This window comes from Lycorma delicatula, chromosome 1 (genome assembly GCF_047948215.1).
Source record: "Lycorma delicatula isolate Av1 chromosome 1, ASM4794821v1, whole genome shotgun sequence".
In the NCBI taxonomy this organism is placed as follows: Eukaryota; Metazoa; Arthropoda; class Insecta; order Hemiptera; family Fulgoridae; genus Lycorma; species Lycorma delicatula.
Window position 1 is genome coordinate 176,463,288 of NC_134455.1, and position 20,997 is coordinate 176,484,284.

The 20,997-nt window shown below is 30.3% G+C and overlaps 1 protein-coding gene across 4 annotated transcripts in view; it reads left to right on the forward strand.

Annotated features, from left to right (window-relative positions):
- LOC142325699 (SH2 domain-containing protein 4A-like) overlaps positions 1-19,846 on the forward strand; it is a 176,898-nt gene extending 157,052 nt beyond the window's left edge. For all 4 annotated transcript variants that reach the window (XM_075367738.1, XM_075367731.1, XM_075367750.1 and 1 more), the window contains 5 exons: positions 1,991-2,147; positions 6,002-6,134; positions 8,229-8,386; positions 12,998-13,195; positions 19,421-19,846. In XM_075367738.1, the coding sequence (XP_075223853.1) occupies positions 1,991-2,147; positions 6,002-6,134; positions 8,229-8,386; positions 12,998-13,195; positions 19,421-19,560 (786 nt within the window). In that variant the 3' untranslated portion in view covers positions 19,561-19,846. The remainder of the gene's footprint in view (positions 1-1,990; positions 2,148-6,001; positions 6,135-8,228; positions 8,387-12,997; positions 13,196-19,420) is intronic.
- Positions 19,847-20,997: the final 1,151 nt, after the last annotated feature.

The window sequence follows — 20,997 nt, forward strand, 5'->3', positions numbered from 1 at the left end:
TATATTGTTGAAAAGCTGAGGACTTATTACCACAGTTAAGAAAAAGTTCAAAAATCAAATTTTTTGAATTTTGGGCTTTGGACACTTTTGGTCTAGTCAATTGCAATAGTGGAGGTGCACAACTAGATGTTACAACAGTCCTAAATCCAAAATTTCAACATCCTATGGCTAATCGTTTTTGAGTTATGTGAGGTACATGTATGTACAGATATCATACTGAAACTAGTCAAAATGGATTCTGGGATTTACTTTGTACAAGGAAGTAAAAAGATATGTTCACGTGTTTTAACTCACCAACTGACTGACTTTACATGAATGATAAGATCATGAAGCCTCTTCAAATAAAGATAGTAAAGATAAAATGTCCTGCTATTTCATGAAATATTCTGAGGGTATATGAGTAATGACTGTCGGAACTAAGTAGTTGCTGATTTACTTTTGTAGATTTTCAATGTAGTTATGTTGAAGTCTTGGTTCATGCAGTATTTTGGTAGTAGGAGACAATGTGCTTCATCATGCTTTTTATTAAAATTTTAGAACTTTGTTAATTTATATTTTCCAATTTGTTATTTGTTTTAATGTGTGTGTGCACATGTGCGTGCGAGTGTGTGTGTTGTGTACAAATGCATGCATGTGTGATGGTTTTGATGTATATTATGTATAAAATTGTATTATTATTTTACTGAAATTAATCTTTTTAAGAATAATATTATTCTGTTTACTGTTAAATTATATTAATATAAATCACTAGTACAGAATATTGAGATCAGACATATCTTACCTTAAGTTTATCATGAAAGTTCTTTCACAAGGTTCTGCATCTTCAGTCATGATTGAAATATTTAATTAAAGTGCATATTAAAAGTACTAAAATAATGAAAACTGTGTATTAATTTATTACTAATATAAATACAAACAAAATTTCAATTTGATAAACCACCAGACAGTGTTTGAAGGAGACAGTTGTATAAAAAATTGCAACAGATAGCAGCACTCGTATAATAAATTAATATAAAATTTTCATTATTTTAGTATTTTTAATTTTTAATATGCTGTGTAAAGAAATATTTCAATCTTGATAGAGGATGCAGGATCCCTTGAAAGTACTTTCATGGTAAAATTAAGGTAAGATATGTTTTATATCAATATTCTGTACTAGTTGACTTATATTAATAGAATTTAAAATATAAAAAAATGTACAAACAGTGTATAATAATTATTATAGTCATGATGTTTCATAATTGTCATAATGGTGTATCAAATTATAATTGTCATATATAATGTATCATAATTATATAAACTGTAAATCAGTCAAACTAATTTTTCAGGATCATTACTGATTATCCAGTGGTCATTATAAATTAATGTTTCATTACTTAAGTTTGCTAACTATAGCACTGTCAGATTTATACAAACGGATTAGATTGGTGGTACATATTTAAAGCTTTATTATGTAAATGTGTTCTCTTTGTTGTATGAGTTTTATTTAATATTTTCATAATAACATTATATAAGCAGCCATTGAATATTTAATTTATTATTTTGTCACATTAATAATTAAAACTAACATATTATTGGAACAGATTGCCAATATGACAATGACAAATGAATAATATTAATAACATGAATCATTGGTGAAAATATAATTTAAATGCTCATTTATACAGTAACATTAATATTTTAATTCTTTTTATGTATGTATAAAAGGAATCTTTAGTATTCATTAATAAAAATTGTTGGAAACCTATTAATCAAGAAGCTTTTATTGTAGAACATTTTTTTGAACTTCAGCTTTTGTTGACTTAGGCAATTAAATAAATATAATTGTAAGTTTTTGATGTTTGCAATCAGATTCAGAAATTTAAAGATATATAAGTTACTACATTTGAATTGTGTGTTTTCATACTTTGTATACATTACATATTTATTTTAAAATTTTACTATTATTATTTAACTGGTAAAATACTTAATAGAATATTTTTTTTCCTAGCCACACAAAGTTTCTCAGAGAGTTGCTATGTGGGAAAGGAGAGTAATGGAGGAAAGGACATCAGAAATTTATCGTAGGATTCAGAAAAAGAAAATGGAAGCTGTTAAAGAAGCAGAAGAAGCAGAACATAAACATGAACAGCTGTGGAGAGAACAAGGTAAAATTAAAAATTAACTGTAATGACTTGTTATATTTCCTTAGAATAGTATTTGTTGATTGTAAAGCTTGCTGATACTGCTAACTGTAAACATTTTGCAGTGTTTCAATGAAACTTCAAATAAGTGTTAAATAGAAGTTAGATCCCAAGGAATGTTTCAACAAGCAAACTAGCTGCCTATTATGGATTTATTTCCTTTTAAATATTAATATTGGTTTTATGAATAATAGTTACTGTACTGTATTTGATATGATAATCAAAGTTTTTCTTTTAAAGAACAACTTTAAAGAAGTTGCTTAAAATAGGTCAGATTTAAAAACATGATTTATAACATAACAGTAAGTTATGACATAATAATAGTGTTTGATTATTATTTTATCCAAAAATGTTTCTCTTCTGAAATATTGAGTGAATTTATCAGCTGCTAATAAGAGAACTACACCTATGGCTGATGATACCTACGAGTGGCAATATGTTGCAGCATTTTGCTTTACTCAATATTCATACAATTAGCACTTTGACCTAGCTTTGCTGGGTGATGTCAATTGAAAATTGTGGTGTGATCTAGATTCATTTATGAATATCCTTGTACATTAATTATTTTTAACAGTTTTATAAATAAATAGACCTAATAATTAAACCGTTTCACAAATTTACTTTTTCTAATTATTTAATTTATTAATTTATTTTGTGCAATTAATTAATTCGCTTTGTGAAATTATATTATCTGTATGAATTACATATTAATTTTACTGCAATCAAGTGTTAAAAATAGTAAACTATTTGTTGTTTATGTTTAGTTTAAATTTCATGTTGGAAATAATTTCTTCAATTTTCTTTACAAATGAATTTGCTTTTTATTTTTTATTTTGTTAAAAAAAATTTGAAATTTTTGTGAGCCATCAATAAATCCAAATTTTGGCAAATTCCCTGTAATACCAACTTCTGTGGCAAAATGTATAGCTTGTCCAAGCTGAATTGGCACAAAACTGATCTAGGCAATGGTTGCCTAGCTAGCGCAGGGCTATAATACGCTACTCGTGGAAGATAGTATATATACTATAGAATAAATTTTACATTATATATACAGTATAATTTTTTTTTATCTTATAGTAATTTTTTAATTTAACTAATTGTTTTATACTGATTTACGGTATAAACTCTTTTTTTTAATATTTTTTATATTAATAAACATTATTTCAATCAATAAACAAATTCACATCATAAAATTTTTAAATTATTCTTAGTCTTATATTTATATAAAAAAATAAATAAATTCGTAACCAAATAAAACAATACACAAATATTTAGGTAACTTATTTTTAAATACTTAAAATAAGAAAAAAATTAAATATAATTATTACCTTATCATGTAGGTATTTCTTGTTTTTCTTTGTTTTTATAGTTGTTTTTACTTGCTCGACAATCCTTTTTTCAGTAAAACTTTTACACTTTATATTGTATTTCATTATGGAATCTGTAATTTGCACTAGCATACACAAATAGAATACAAAGTTACTGAATATATAGCACATCATTCCCTGCTGCACGTTTTTGTCTTCTTCTGACAATTCTGATGAACTCTTGCTTCCCCAAATTGATGATAACACATTCAATTTGTTATTCTAGTGGTCCTTGCAGCTTGCAATACTCATCTTCATTTTTTTTAACATATTTGCAACATTTTATCCAGTACTCAACTAAGAGTTCTGTGAACTTTTTATAACAAATTTCCATTGTTGCAGCTGTTGTAAATTGTACAATTTCAGCTGCGACCCAGTTCTTCACTCGTGACCATTTCATCTCGATGGGATTTAAATTGCAATGATATGGGGATAGACGTAAAACAGGGAACCCGCCTTCTTCCAGTTTCTCATCTATCCTATATGTTTTCATATGATCTTTAATTTTTTTAATTGTCTCATACAACTGAACTTTCATCAAATTTTCATGGAATGGTAAGCTGAATTCATGTTAATGCTGAATTTGGTGCTTGACTTTTTTGAGCATTATGATAAGAAGCATTATCTGAAATAACAACACTGTTTACTGGCAATTTAGGCATTAATTTTTCTCTTATTCACTTTAAAAACATTTGCAGTTCATCTGAGAATGATAATCACCTGAGTAAGATTTGGCTTTCCATACTGTCAAGCTGTTGGGAATGAATCCCAGTTCACTATTAATGTGAATAATTATTATCCTTTAGATGATTAGTCTTCCTTCAACTTGATCTACATCTTCTTCTATGTCTTCTTCAACTCTATTCAAATACACAATCCGTTTGTACTGAATATCATGTTTTTCAATAAGAATTGCCCTATTATTTCTGATTCCCTTCCAGCTGAAGTCCATGCGTAACAAAAATGTCTGTAAGCTATTCTTTTGTCCATTAAATACACTATTTTTTTTAGTAAAAAAAATAATAGTTTTTAGTAAATAATAGTTGTGATAAGTTTCCTTAGAGAAGACAAGCAGCAGCCCTCGTTTAACACTTTACGTCATATGGCATTTCTATCAAAGCTGTCCAGGTTTTGTCACTTCCTTTTTTTTTATCCATTTGCGAGGAGAACTGCATTTTTCCATAGCTATTTCCACCAGTAATTCATTAAACTGTTCTTTTTGAGACTATTGTGGCACATGCAATATGTTCTATGACTTTTATAGGGTAACTAACAAACATTCTAACTGCAGCTTCTCCTGCCATGTAATTAAAAACGTTATGTATAATTTCTTTCCCTTGGTGGTGATTGTATTTTCCATGTAAATCAGACGTAATATGCAAAATAATAAAATCAATTCACTACCATAAGAATAAACACAACAAATTTTCCTAATTTAATGGTGAATAGATTACTTTTAAATAAAATTTCACTTAAGACTTCAACTACTTTCAAGCATTGAAACTCAAAGAATGGTATAATCGGACGATAATCTTTCTTTGGATACACATAGTTAACTGGACAAGTTTTAACTGCAAATACACTAGTAATTAGAACGGATCATTTAGAATAACAAGTTAGTCTCTGAATGAATCAGGAACAGTTTGTATAAATAGAGATTTAATAGATGACACGTTCAATTATTATTTACACAAACCTGAATAAAGAAATGTTTCTTATGTATGACTCATAGCCTACGCTAGCGTGTGGTTGTTTGCCACTCTCAGAACAAAGGGCGAAGAACTTAACTTAAATGGTAGACATCAATCTTGTGCTTGTTTGGCTTGGATATTTTATACAGCTATAAAACTACAAATAAATACATTTGGGCCTAAAACTAATCAGTAACAGCTGATTAGTCTGCATAATATTCATATAACATATCCATTTCAGTAGCTAATAAAAAATAACTATTAAATAATATATAAACTCATGATTAAATAAGCAACTAATAAATATGACATGAATTAGTTCATTGATTGGAATAAATAGTCAACCATATACATACTGTCTTTAATGGAATAATAAAAGGCTGTACTTGTTAGGTAGCAAGATATATAGTTATGCTGTTCATCAGATCTGTGCCAATTCAGCTTGGACTAGCTATAATGAATGTCTCAACCGTTTATCTGGAAGAGTTTGCATAGGCAAGGCATTTTTCATATGCTGCAAAATTTCCATTGTGTAATGAATTAAAAAAGTTATGAATAAAAAAAAATAAAAATCATGAGAAGACATTATTTTAGTGATCAATAAAAATAATGTGTAATATTAGTGAGAAAAATATCTTAACAAAGTTAATTATCAACTTAAAACAGTCATATTTCTGATGGATGTCATTCTAGATAATGAAGATAGTTAAACAAAAATTAATATTTTTGCTAACAAAATGTAATAATTATTTTATTTCAGAGAGGAAAGCAAAAGAAGCAGAACAACAGATTCGAGAAATTGCTCGGAGAGCTAGAGAGGAACATAGACGCAGCATTGTTTTAGATAATATAGATATTTCTCCATCAGTTTCCCCAACTCCACCAGTTCATAAGTAAGATTTATGCAGTTGATTAATAACAATTAGCAAAATTTTTTAGTTTAAATGAACCTTTATTAAAAGATCCTATTAATCAAGTACTGTGTAACAGACAGCCTTGTTAAAATTAAAAGGTATTCTTTTTTCATACATTCTAGATGATTAAACTGTTTTCTGTGCATGTATTTTACTATTAATGTTTCTATTATATATATCAGCTCTAGCTTTTTTACCTCACCATTCATCAATCATTCCCTCCAACTAACTCATGAAATTCTTAGGTAGTTTGATTTAAAGTCAGTCATTGTCCCTGTCCCCACACTTTCATTGTACACCTTTTAGCATTGTGAAGTGTTGCTTTACCCCCGTCATTAACTTGCTGTAGAGAATTTTATAATCATGTAATGACAATAACGTAAATATTCCTAAATCTATTATTTGTAGCATAACACAGAATATATTTTTCTTTTATTGAACAGCATAATGAATAACCTTTTTTGTTGAAAAAAAATAAATATATATATATATATGCGCCATCCTATTTTATTTTTATTATTCTGTATTTATAAATACAGAATTATTATACATTAATTACATTATACATTATAATACATTATTCTCTATTTATTCTGTAAATAAATGAATATTCTTCAATGGAGTTTCAAACAGCACTGTTATAAGGTGGGCACGTTTACAATAGTGCAACTAGTAACTACACTGAAGAAGGTATTGCTGCTGGTTAAGCTTCACATAGTCCTTTGATAGAAAAAGTTCCATTAATTTAAAAGGAAATCATTTATAATTTTAACCTTTTTCGGACTGATGTTTAGTGTACATGACAGCTATTAGAAACTAAAGTACTGTGGTGCTTATTATCACATAAGAGGTCTGCTGGGAAAATTACGAAACTTTTGCTGTATAAATCTTTAGGCTTAACCTAGGAGCTATTGGTCCTTTTCCAACAGTTATAACTTTCTAACTTCAGAAAGTGGCCATAAAAAGCTTTGACTGGAGTTGTCTTCAGTGGTGTATTAAGAACTTAGCTGCAATTCTATATGATCTCAAATTTTCAGTTAAGAGTATCATGCCATGAACCGATTGAAATATTGCACTACTGCCAGGTCCTCCCAGTTAAATGATAATTAGAATGCAAAATGCTGACGTTCTAATTCTAAAATGTTGAAGTAACTAATTCTTCATGTGTGAAGATCACACCAATTTATTAATTGTGTAACCACTCAAAACATAAGTATGCTTAAACAGGTATGCTTTAACAATTTATGTGTTTCCATAAATTTTTTCTGAGTTTCAAGCAAAATTTCATGTTAATATTTTATCCATGTAAAGCACTCATTGTAAAAATGCAAAAAGACATAACACTGACTTAGTTCAAATGGTCAGAGCATATAAACTGCACAACCAACAAAATAGTCATATCTAGGTAAGACATACTAAATATCACTTTATAATGGTTCCTGTCACATTTGAAAAAATTCCCAAGAGCTGTGTATTTCTAAAAGGGTAATTGACTTTATTTGTTATGTGTAGTTTTACTCACTAAGTTTTACTCAGTAAGTTTGTTATGTATGGAATGATCTACACATTTTTTAATATAAAAATTAGGTAATCATTTAAATTTACCTTTTAAAAAACTGTGAGGTCTTTTTGTTGTGTTAGGCATTGCTGGTAATAGACATTTATTAGGTCTCTTGTGGATTTCAAAAACAATTATAGTTTATTTGCATGAAGGGTGATGCAATAAATTGCAATGTGTTATTTAAAGCTGTATAATACTTTTTTCTATTTGTTTTAATAACTATATCAGCATAATAGTGATTGTATTTTATTATGAAATCTCTGCTGATGGCAATTTCTTTGATTTTTATAGATATTAACATAGATATTAAATGGGGTAGTTGATTAAAATGCAAAAAAAAAAAATTGTGATAATGATTTTAAGTAATTTTTAACTGTATCTGAAAAAATTGTACTGGTTTAAATCTTTAACTAAGTAACTATAAAATTTATTTAATAGCCTTTAAAGGCTATTCATAGTTGTATGTTTTAGAATTGTCACACTTCTTAATAATATTATTAATATGTTTTCAGTCCTGTGTGCCAAAAACTTAGCTTACAAACAAATTTAGAATTTGCTGGTCCAAAGCCTCCCAACAAAGAAGCTATTATAGAGTGGTTTCGTTCAAGTGAATTAGCTCGAAGAGCAGGTCTTGAGTCTGATAGAAATGTAGTTGCTCCTTGGTTCCATGGTGAGTAATATTTTTCATTTTAAATTATAATCAAAATCTTTTGATTATAAAATGTACACAATCATACATAGTTTTCAATTGAATCTTAACAAAATGTACAAAATTTTAGCTGGTTTTGATAAAAAAACGTTTGGCAAAATGAAGATTGCTTTTCAAAAACGTACAAGCACTATTAGAATGTGAGAGTAAACTTGTATTGCAGAGTAAAATCTTTATCTCAGATTTAAAATTGTATGTCTATCATGATTGTACAGCTATTATGTATGAGAAATACAAAAAACATTTCGTACATATATAGGATTATACCTTTCCAGCTATACCTGAAACGAGAGTGAAGAAAAATGTCCTGCAGTTAGGAAAAGTCTTTTTTGTCAGCATCAAAATAATAAACTTCATACAAGAATTCAAGTCACAATCCCCAAGAATCCCAACACCCACCCTAAAAGCATCTAATAAAATCTACTCTATAATAAACGGCCATCCACTGACTAATAATAAAAATAACTTTCCAAAAGACTGTTAAGAAACAGAAAAGTTCTGAGATCCTCTCGACCTAACTAAATACTAACCAAACTGTAAATAACCCTAACTAAAAATGACCTAACTATAAATAACATCCCCAAAAACCATGTTAAACAATTAATCTGTGATTTAAGTGCTCAACTAGGCAGAGAAAGAAGATACTGTGACATCATCAGAGAATGGTGGGGCCAAAAGGAAACAAAAACAGACAGAGACTTGTCGGGTCTGCAGAAACCACAAGCTAATCTCAAAATCCACATACTTCAAGAGGAAACCTCAAAAAAAGAAAATCTGGAAACACCCTGACTACGCTAAAGGAGAATGGCAAAGTGACCATGTCTTCATGGACAAACTCCACCCCAAGGAGATCTGTCATTTAAAAGTCTTTTGAGGAGTAGATACAGGCTCTGATCACTATGAAGTCGAAATTAAAATTAATTTACTCCCCAAAGAAAGCAACAAAACCAAGCTCCCAAAACTAAAAGAAAAATGGACCTTACCCAAATAATCAAGAATGAAAATTACCAAAATGCAACCAATAAAATAACAATCACCGATAAACTTGAAGATCTTGACAACAACCTTAAACAAATCGCTGAAGAATTAGATCCAATAAAATCCTGTAAAAAACATCAATGGTGGATCTGCGAATGTGACAAAAATGCAAAAAGAAGACATCAAGCATGGCTATTTCATCAATCCTAAAAATCAGAAGCATTCTTCCAAAATCTAGTAAAACAAAGAAAAGAAACCACCTGAATCCGAAGGAGAATAAAAAGACAACACCATAAAGACACTGAAATTAATAGAAGAAGAATTCAATAAAAAACAGTCGAGAGACTAATACAAAACCTTAGAAAATCAGCTCCAAACATACGAACCCTCAGCTCTACTAATTTAGAAGGAAAATGATAAATAGGCCTATAAAAATAAAGAAACATGGAAATCCTAACTAAATATTTCAAGAAACTACTAAATTGCAAAGAACTAACAGATATCCTAAACTTCAACACCAACACCCCAATAAAAACACCACCAGAAAACATCAACCCTCCCACAGTAAAAAATTTCTATCAAGCATTGGGTGAGATGAAAAATTATAAAGCAGTGGGAACACATCAGACTTATGTAGAGATCTGGAAACATGCAAGATCAACAAACATTGCCCTTCATCAACAGCTTCTCAACATCTGCATCAAAGAACTACTAGAACACTGGTTGACAGTCCTCATCCATCTGCTATACAAAAGAAGGGGACAAAATAGACTTAACAATTACAGGGCAGTCTCACTCCTAGACACAACATACAAAATTCTTTCAAGAATCATCTTCAACAGGATTGATGCACAACTTGAGAAAGAACTAGGAGAATACCAGGGAGGTTTCAGACCCTGGAGGAGCTGTCCAGACCAGATCATGAGTCTCAAGCTAATAATGGATTACAACAGGAAAAGAAACAGACATGGTGATATCAGTTGTAGATTTCAAGAAAGCTTATGACTGCATCCATAGAGAATTCCTACTAAAAATTCTAATACACCTTGGACTTCATAACAAATTAATAAACATGATGAAACTGACCCTCACAAACATTAAGTTGAAAGTAAAATTCAAGGTGAGCTCTCAGAATCATTTGAGATCAAAACAGGACTGCGCCAAGGCATTGGGCTCTCACCGCTATTATTTAACTGTGCTTTAGAAATGTTTATGAGGGAATGGCTCAAAAAATGCCCCCAAAAGTAAAAATAGGATGAAAAATCAGAACAAATTGTCTTGGTTTTGCTGACGACTTGGCACTGCTATCAAATGACAGTGATGAAACTAAATTACAGACAGAGATATTAGAACTTCAAAATATTGCAAATAAAATTGGCCCCAAAATATCATTTGAAAAGACAGAAATTATGACAAAAAACCAACATGATTAAAAGAATTAAACATAAACAACAATAAAATGAAAATTGTAACCCAATTTAAATACTTTGGAAGAATAATAATAAACAATCGAAATGAAAAAATACCTTGAGGTTGAAAACCTTAAAAAACCTAGGATTCTTTGGATGTATCAGGAGGATGTGAGGTTCAAGACTTCTGAAACAGCTGGTACAGTACAATCTTGACTCAAAAAACAACAAGACAGGATGCAGATGGATCAGAGAAATAAGAGAGGATCTGAAGGAAATTGGCCTTACACCAGAAGACACCCAGATAAAATTAAACAAGAAAATCAAGAATAAAAACACTCGCTTCATACTTACAAAAAAAATTCACAACACAAAAATTTTCAACTCTAGAAAGGGCACAAAGAACGGAATATATGAAAAATGTACTGGGAGGACTGCAAGGCCCAAATAGTCCCATCAAAGAAACTTGGATAATGGACTGACAAAAGTGATCCTATGCGATCATAAAAGATAATAGAATTATAAAAATTTGTACATTCTCTTCATGTTTTTCTAAAATACCTAACAACTCAGCAATTTTTTAATGATATCATCTAATGTTACTCAAAGTTAAGAAGAGAAGCAAAATATGATTGATTTTAAGTAGTAGTGTTTCAGGTTGTGTTCAGTTACTTCTATCATCAGCAATACTTGTTAAATTAATGCATGATTAATAGATACCATCTATTTCAAGACAGAATATCTTGATTTAAACACTAGTAACTCATTCTTTCTGCAAAACAATATAAAAATCTTAGCAGCATAAATTACATCAGGTCTTTGATGTGGTATTGGTCTTTGAATGTGTTAGCCTGTGGTATAGGGAAGAAGTGTAATAGATTTTGAATATTACACCTATGTTTATCTAAAAAAACTAAAAATTTGATTTGAGTTCACTGAGTATAACTGAGTTCACTGAGTCTTGCTTATCTTTATTTCATTATTAGAGACATTTAATAATTTTATGTTTTAATTGTTTAGGCATAACTTACTAATTATTTCAGTGTCTAGAATTATGTTTGAATGTAAAAGAAAAACACAGCTTGTATTTATAAGTTTATTTTGTGTTGAATTACTTCTTAATTTAATTTATATATGAAAATTTCATGAAAGAATTGGTTATCAAAAAAACAAAATATCGCTATAACTTTCTTATTAAGTAAAACATCAAATTTTTTTAAAGTTCTTACTATTCTTTGGATAAGAACCTAAGACTCTACTTTGTAAGTAAAGTCTACTAAGACTTTACTTTGTAAGTAAAGTTTTTTCATATCACCAACCATTGGCCCAGGGGGTGGAAAAAATGGGCTTTCAAAGACAAAAAAAATCATACCTTCCTTAATAGGCACAGTATCAAATCAGTTTAAAATGGTTGTTATTTCTCTAAACATTACCTAAAACTTTTATGTGAAACAATTTTTGATATGAATCCTTATGGCAAGAGATGACCAAAATATTGCTGGGGCTTTGTATGCTAAACATGTGAAACTTTTTTTCACATGCAACCATTGTCATATTGAGTAAATTTGAAGTTTTTCTTAACTTTAAAGTGAAAACCTTGTTATCCACTACTTAGCACCAGTGAAATCTACCTCTGCCTTCCAGTGGTCTCGAATTCTTCCAGTCTCAAATTCCAATTTGTGAATTTTTTAATTTTTTTTTGAGTGTATAAGATGATGTATCCGTAATGTTTACTTACTGTGCTACAACTATTTGGAGATAGTTATGTCGTGTATTAAAAGCAAAATTCATATATAATTAAATGGCAAAATTCACATAATTATTTAATGAAATTTATTCATATAGTGTTATGAGCAGTGCTGCCATTGGTCACGTAGTAGCACTAAGTGCTACTTACTTTTTGTTGCTCTTAATAGTCGGTAAAAATATATTGCTTCTTGCTATACAAAACATTAATATAACATTTATAATGAAGGTAGTTTTGTTATGTTCTGATTAAAAGAATTTTATGGTGAGTACTTTTTAGGAGCAGTAAAACAGTTTTTTTTTTTACTTTTTGAGGAAAGTTTAGAGTAATGCTAGGTTATATATTATATCATTAAGTGATGCACATCATTAATAACATTATGCAGAACATATCTTGAAGTACAGATTAGATTGTAATTAGATATTTGTTGGGTTTTAGGTTTGATAACTAGACAAGAAGCTGAGGGACGTCTAAGCAATCAACCTGTTGGTAGTTTCTTAGTTCGGATTTCTGAACGGATATGGGGTTATGCTATCAGTTATAGAGATAGTGATCGATGTAAACACTATTTAGTAGATGCATCCAATGGCCATTATCAGTTTCTTGGAACAAACCAGATATCCCACAATTCTCTGGGTAAGTTGCTAAAAGTAAACAGTTGTTCATGACATTAAATATTTATGTAAATATCTAACAAAACAATATGAAATATTGAAATTTACAGTTTTTGTTTTTTTTTTTGTTTTATTGCTGCAGTGCTAATTTGGTTGCATTTGTTTGATGTAGCTTTATTATAAACTACAAATGTAGATTGTTTCTTGGAATTATACTTTGAATTATATACTTTTGTTTATGAGATGCTGTTGAGCCTACTGCTGTACTGTTTGTATACTTTGCTTGTCTCATCTATTTTGTAATGGGAGTCAGTACCATGCACAAACAATAGGTTCTGTAATGTAGATTAAGTACTTAGACTTATAACTTGTGTTTAACTCTTTAAATTATCAAAATTTTATTTTTATGTGTTTTGTGTTTTTTTTTTGTAATATGTTTAAGCAGTAATGTAGATGTAGAATGTGGGCTAACCATAGGACCGCCAAAGTCAATAATGTTAGGAAAAAAAAAAAAATATTTATATATAGAATGGAATGTCTAAGCAGTATTACTACTGACATTGATAAGACAAAAAATATTGTACACAGTTTGATGAATGAGTTGCAATCTGATAGTAGTGAGCTGAAAATGTTAGTTGATGACTCTAGTCACCTTCAAGAAGAAAATGAATTTCTGGAGATAAAATTAGATGGGTTTTTTGACAGTTTAATATTATTTTAAATCACATATAAAATCAATATAAATAAATTTAAAAAATAAGTTTCTGAGCCATTGTTTAATATAACAGAATTAGAATTTAAAAGGAACTTTTTGAATTCTCTTCCCCAGGGATCAACTACATCCGATCCAAAAATTAGAAACATAATGTCACTCATTAATAGTATGATGAGTGAAGGAAACTGGGTAATTAAACGCATTACGTCATCCTCCTTCCAGTCAAAATTTGGAAAGTATATGCTGCAGCAGATGCTTTATTCTGTTTGTAACTGCTTGCAGATTTGTGTTTATTTCAACCGTTTCAGTAGTAGCTCTAATTGATGCTAATATAGCTATTCCACCTCTAATTCTTGTATTTGGTGGTTGGTCTTGCTGATAAATATTATATCTTAAGTTGAGATTTACATCTTGGCTGAAATGTGTTTTTTGCAGACATATACAAATTGGGCCTTCATGTGCGAAATGAGAGCTCTAGGATATTCCAGTGAACAATTGACTCAATTGTAATAGGCCCTTTTTTCTCTTCTTTCCATCCTCAAACTGCTTTGTGTTCTAGAAGCTTGTCATTATCTGTGTAGCTCCCAGTCTCTAGTGGAGGTCTGCTGAGGAAGTCGCAGATGAGGATAGATGGCTTGGCGCTTTGTGTAGGCACTGATTTAGAGGCGAGAACAGAAGCAACATCTATGACAGGAGTTGCACAAGCCATTGCTTTGGAAAGGGAGAAACAAACCCCCTTGTATGTTGGTGATCTCTATGGTTTTGGTTGTGAGATCATCTTAGAAGAACATGGCTTCAAAGCCTCCTTAGGGGTTTCCAAAGCCTTCTTAACAAATTTATATTAGACTATGCAGCTGAACATTAACCAAAAATTTGTCTTCCTCTTTGTTTTCTTCTGATGTGCTTTTATTTTTATTCCATATATTTCCTGATGATTGTAACTTAGGTGTTCTCATTGCTTCCTTTAGAGAGACAGATTTCATCTTGTTGTTCATTATTCTTTCTATTATTCCAGCTAACGTTGGAGTGAGGTTTATGAGGTGCTGCTTCAGTACTTGGGGTAGAAATAGTAGCTGCTACCTGAGCTCATATGTTGTTGCTCTAGTTGTTTACAATATTTTTGGCTTCAAAATAGCTGACCTGTAAGGTTTTAACTTCCTGAATGCTACTTCATTTTTGTAAACAGGAAAGTTTCTTGATCAGCATGAATGCTGTCCTTTGCAGTTGAAGCAGACAGGAAGATTCTTGCATGGTTCCCCTTCATGAGTTTCTTCACTGTACACGCATATTTGCTTGCGGTTTCTCACATTGAACCCAGTATGGAAAAATTGCTAGCATCTGAAACATCATATGGGTTGCAACACGAAAACTCACACATCCAGATGATGTATACCAACACACACTTTCTCTGCCAGGGTCCATCTGTTAAAAGGGAGGACATTAAAAGCAAAAGGTAGAACTTTGATATTCCTTCTCATGTTCAGCCTTTGGCACCTATTTGGCTCCTTCACAATTTCCTGTTCAGATTAATTGAGTAGATCTTGACAAATGACAGCACTCTTTGAAGTATTAATATCACTGCTGTGAGGATATATGCATATAGCAAACTCACCTATTTTGTTTATTCCAAGAATCTTCTGTGACTGAATATCATTAGTCATCTTGAAGTAAAGACTGTAGAAAGTATTTTTTTATTTCCTTTACTGGGCCTCTAGTACAATTAGTTATTTCACGAGTGATAAGAAAAGGGCTTACTCTTGCAAAATTATCTTTCTTCATGATCACAAGGTATTTAAATCTGGATGAAATATTCTTCTAAGCAGTTCTCTGCAGACTCCTCACCTCATGTAGAATTCTAACTGGTTCAGTACTCTTCTGTTTTGCTTCTGGCAACACAGCTTGTTCAAAACAAGGGTGTTTACATGAACACTCTGCCACAATAGATTTTTCAATTTGCTTGATCAGTTAATCCCTTCTATAGCAAGGCTAGCTATTGGGGTTCACCCCCACTCTAGAGCTGCCAACCCTGGAGTTGCGGTCTGGTACTCTGGTGGAACTGACATCTGTACTGGCAGAGAGTGAATGCGCAATCTCTGCATTGACTCCAGGCCCTACTCATTAAAGCTTTCAGGGCTTCTCTGCACCAACATATATTGGCACCTTATTGCATACTTGCCATCATGGGGGACATTGGACAACAGAAGGGTCTGTTACACTTGCAATCACATCAACTCTGGTTGTCACATCACCAACTCTAAAGATGATGTAAGTCCACATCCAAAATTGTTTTCAAAAATAGATGATCTGCGGGTAGCAGAAAAGTCCAGTCCTTATAGTGACCTGTAGATGAAAATCAGATAAAAAAAAAAGTTAAAATTTCTGAGGAAAACTTGAGTCCCTGTTAGTAAGCTATATGTATTGTACTGTTACCACAGACATGGAATGTAGGTGGTATGTTTCAGACGTGGGGATTATCTACCTCAGGGCTTAGCTGTTATTGTTGCATTTAGTATTTTATTTATTACTCTACATTCAATAACTCATAAAACTTTAATTGTTTTCTATTAATTATCAAGTTGGGTCTTAAAACAAATTAAATAACAAAAATTCTATATCATGCTATATTATATTAAAACTATTGTTACTTAACCCTAATTATGTATACTTTAGAAATAAGATTAACTAACACTGTTTTTAAGAATTTTAGATAATTATTTTTCTATTTGAAAAAATGGTGTTTCTAATTCTGTCAACAATTTTGATTTGTTCAAATTGTTGAATATTCATTGTCATTTACACTGTTGAGACAGATCATTTTATCCTTACCTCTTGAAAATTCTGAGTCACAAGAATGTGAACAAATTAATCACTCAAACTCAGTTCTTCCTCCTGGAATAGATGACTAAACACTGCTTTAGTTGTATATACTATAAGAAGATTCCATATAGATACTTAGTCCAAAATCTTCAATATGAAGAACTCTGTAAACTGAGCAAATTTTCCACTAGTGAGAGAAAGAAGTAGTTGAAATTGCTTAGTCAAGATAACAGTGTTATTTATTTTTAATTCAAGCTAATCATGTCTGTATTCACTCTAAATATAGTGGATGTGTAGTTTCATAAAGTTGATATTTGTCAGTTTCATCTTTTTTAAAATGAGGTTAATTTGGAAAATGTTTTGTAAATTAAATTATTTCCACCATACTTAGGTAATTATTTATAAAAATGTTCATCTTTATAAGATGATATAAGTCTCATTGTTATGTTTTTGGAAAGAGTTGACAGATTTTTCCTACTGACCAAAGTTAATTTGGTGTTAGCTGACTAAATATACAGGTTGGATGGGAAGTCCCTTTACTCTAGTTAAGAAATTATTATGATAGATGCTTACATTCTACGTATCTAAAACATATGTCTGGGTTCCACCATCTTCAAAGCACAGTTTTATATGCTTCTATGTCTGGTTGTTCATCCACAGTGACATATCAGGGTGACCATTTTAAATGCTGACCAAACAGCTTCTTGGAGCTACTTGTTGTTGACATATCTGTATTTTTGGATCTCTTTTTTTTGCAAAACCGCAGAGTGCATTGTCATATGTGGTAAGGTCAGGGCTTTTTACTGGCCATGCCAATGGAGGCGGTAACTCTTCTGACCCATGTCTGATCCAGCAATTCAAAAAAATTTCATTGAGTCTGCAGACATTCAAAGCAAAATATGCTGTAGCTTCATCTTGCTGAAACATAATGATGTCAATTTCCCTTTTGCCGTTAATTATGGAAGCAACCACTGTCGACCAGTATTAGATAACTGTGCCGTCAAAAAAATAAGGATCAAGGAGATGTTCAGCTGTCAACCCAGCCCAAATCATAACTTGAGGTGGATGGTTTCGATTTCCTCAAAAAGTGAGGATCACCTTTCTCCCAGAAAAATCATTTCAGTTACAAGAGCTTTGATAAATCACACATTTGTCTGAGAACATGATGTTCTTTTTATCATTTTCTGTCAGAATGTATACAAGAAGTAAGATATGCATAAACACATTGTTGAAAGTCATTGTCCCTCAACACATTAACTGCGACTGGATGAAAGAATTTAACTTTCAAGTCCTTTTGCATATGGTCTTGCATTGTTGATCTTAGAATTTCTAACTCGGCAGAATGTTTGCATGGTGATAGTTGAATCAACGCCTCCACAGCAGCACATGTCTCAGCTTGAGTGCTCGGCCTCCCACTGTGTAGCGCATCAAGAACACTTCCCATTGCAAAAGCATTCTTTTCCCATATCAATAACATTTTCCATGATGGTGATAATTTCCCAAAATGCACAAAGAAGTCATTCATAATGTTCTCCAATGTTTTACCAGTATGTGGACATTTGTGGACCCACACACAAGCTAACAAATACTCTGACAGCCAACACACTCATACCATCATTGTTTCACATTCTACTACATCTAAGATTATCCCACCACAAATAAACACACCAGGCAATCCCTAACATGACTTATCCTCCTTACCTTTTCCAGCAGCAGTGAGTGATATCAATGGTGAGAATTGGCAGCAGTAGAGCTTGATTAAACTGGATTTATTACAGTGTAAAGGGGATTTCCTACCTACATAGTAGACTGATTCGGAAGGATCATTTATATATTGAGGATTGATGGAGTAAAAATATTATTTTGAAATATATTTTTAATTCATATGTCATTTCTTTTTAGTAATATTAATTTTGTTATAAATATAATATTAAGACACTGTTAATGTAAGAAAAAAGTTATTATTCCAGTAACTTATGTAATTATTTTTTTTGGTACCCTTGTGCACTATTCATATAGCTTTCTCATTAAATATTTTTACACATTTTATACTCTATTTTTATGTTTTCACTATATTGGTTAAAAACAAAAAAAATTAGTGGCTGATTATTTTGTGTGGACATTTGTCTCTTTCATACTGCAACTACACAAAGCAGCAATTCATGCCTTAGAAGAACTTTGTATATTATAATAAGTAAACATGTTTTTGAGTACTAAGAGTGTTAAAAAATCTGATCTAATGATTGAGTGACTTACTACTGAAATCAATGAATAAATGATAAATCATTGTTTTTAAATGCATGGAAATATAGGAGTCAGTAAGTCAATGTAGACTGCATGATGAGTCTTGCTCATCCATTGTACACAATACGTTATGAGTTTATAACTGGAGAACTATACTTCTGTACTATGATACTTTTTTTAAAAAATACCTTTAACTGAAGTATTTTTTTAAAGGTCCAGTAGTTACCAGGTAATACGTTGTACACATTTGGTAAATCTGGTATAAATAAAAACCTCTTGATTTATTTTTTAATGCTTTTGTAATGAATATTTCTAAAGTATTACTCAAAATGTTCACTATGATGTAATAAATGGATTGTTGTATCCTTTTTTATTATTTTATCATTTTTTTATTATTCATGCATAAGCTCTGGTAGTTGGTACTAGCTATTGGCCTTGATAATTAATAAAAATTCATTGTTTATGTTTTAGGAGACTTGGTCGCATACCACAAAATTAAGCCTATTACTGAAGTAGGAAGAGAAATATTATGTATACCTTGCCATAGAGCAGGTACTGACTGTGATTCCTTGCCTGCCATTTTTCAAGGTCTCTTAGTAAGAGCAAGATGATCTCTGTTGCCCCATGGATTTTACTCGCCAAAGAACATTGTCTTATAAAACCAACTGTGAAAAAATAAAATTAAAACACTTTCCTTGATACATGTAATTATGCTACTAAGCTGTCATAAAATAATTTTATTACATAAATGATGAGGAACTGCTGTTATTTAATAAGTATTTTATAATAATTTGTACTGATTGTTTTTAATGATGTTGAATTTAAAGAAAGTGTAATTTTATATTTTGTATATGTAGACTGCTAGATTGCTGAAATAATAATATGTACTAAGGGGTTTACAGTTTATAATATTACAGTAATATCAATTAAAAACCTTTTGTTTAATTTATTCATAATTAGTTTAAGTCATACTATTGCATTACTGTATCTTATTTGCCTACCAAATTTTTATTTTAACATTTTTTATATAACTATTTACTGTGAATTAGCAATGAGCAATAATTCTCATAACTTTTATTGGATATTTATTTTAACAAAAGCAATAAAACAAAAAATAGCTATTGTAATAAAAATTATTCTTTGAACGGGATGTGGTATGATTTTTTTCTGTTTCATTAATTGCTGTCTCTATAATATTATATACATATTTTATTTCTATTTTTGTCATAGAATTATTTGTTACCTGCATTTATCATAACCATAATTCTTTATTAAAAAAAAAAAAAAAATAATTATAATGCAATTATAAGTCTTATAATTCATTTATAAATTCAGTTACAATTGAAATAAGACTTTTTCCATCTCTGTAATTACGTTCTGAGATATAATAAAGTGATAATTTTAAACTGTTATTTGTCAACACTGTATCTATTGATTATAGTTATATTGAATATTTTTTTAAATATTTTTTATTTTATTTAATAATCTTTTTTAAATAGAAAGATTGGTATTAAAATGGAATTACACAATTTTTTTGAAGAGAAATCTAAAAATGAACGTTCAGTTGAATTTTCTAGAAAAAGCACAATAAAATCATGCTTTTTTATAATGTGATATCACATATTTGTACCACTGCAAAAAAATACATTTTCAGGTATATAAATATCGCATCATAAAAAAAGCTTGATTTTATTGTGCTTTTCTAGAAAATTGAACTGAACGTTCATTTTTAGATTTCTCTTCAAAAAAATTGTTTAATTCTATTAATTGTAAGAGTTTGCTGTAGAAATTCTTTTCATTAATGAATATAAGAAAGCAGCCATGAAGTATGCCCAGTGCAACAATGAGTTGTGTTCACAGACAAGTCTTTGGAAGGTAGATTGAATTTTTTTCTTAGAGATTCTTTAGTTATTGAATTTCCAAAAGGCAGATTATTTTTGATTATGGTAGGGATGGTGCCTTAAGCAATAAAACTATTGTTGTACAGATTATAATATTATATTAATATTACATTAATAAGTCAAATTAATTTATGAAGGAATCCAGAT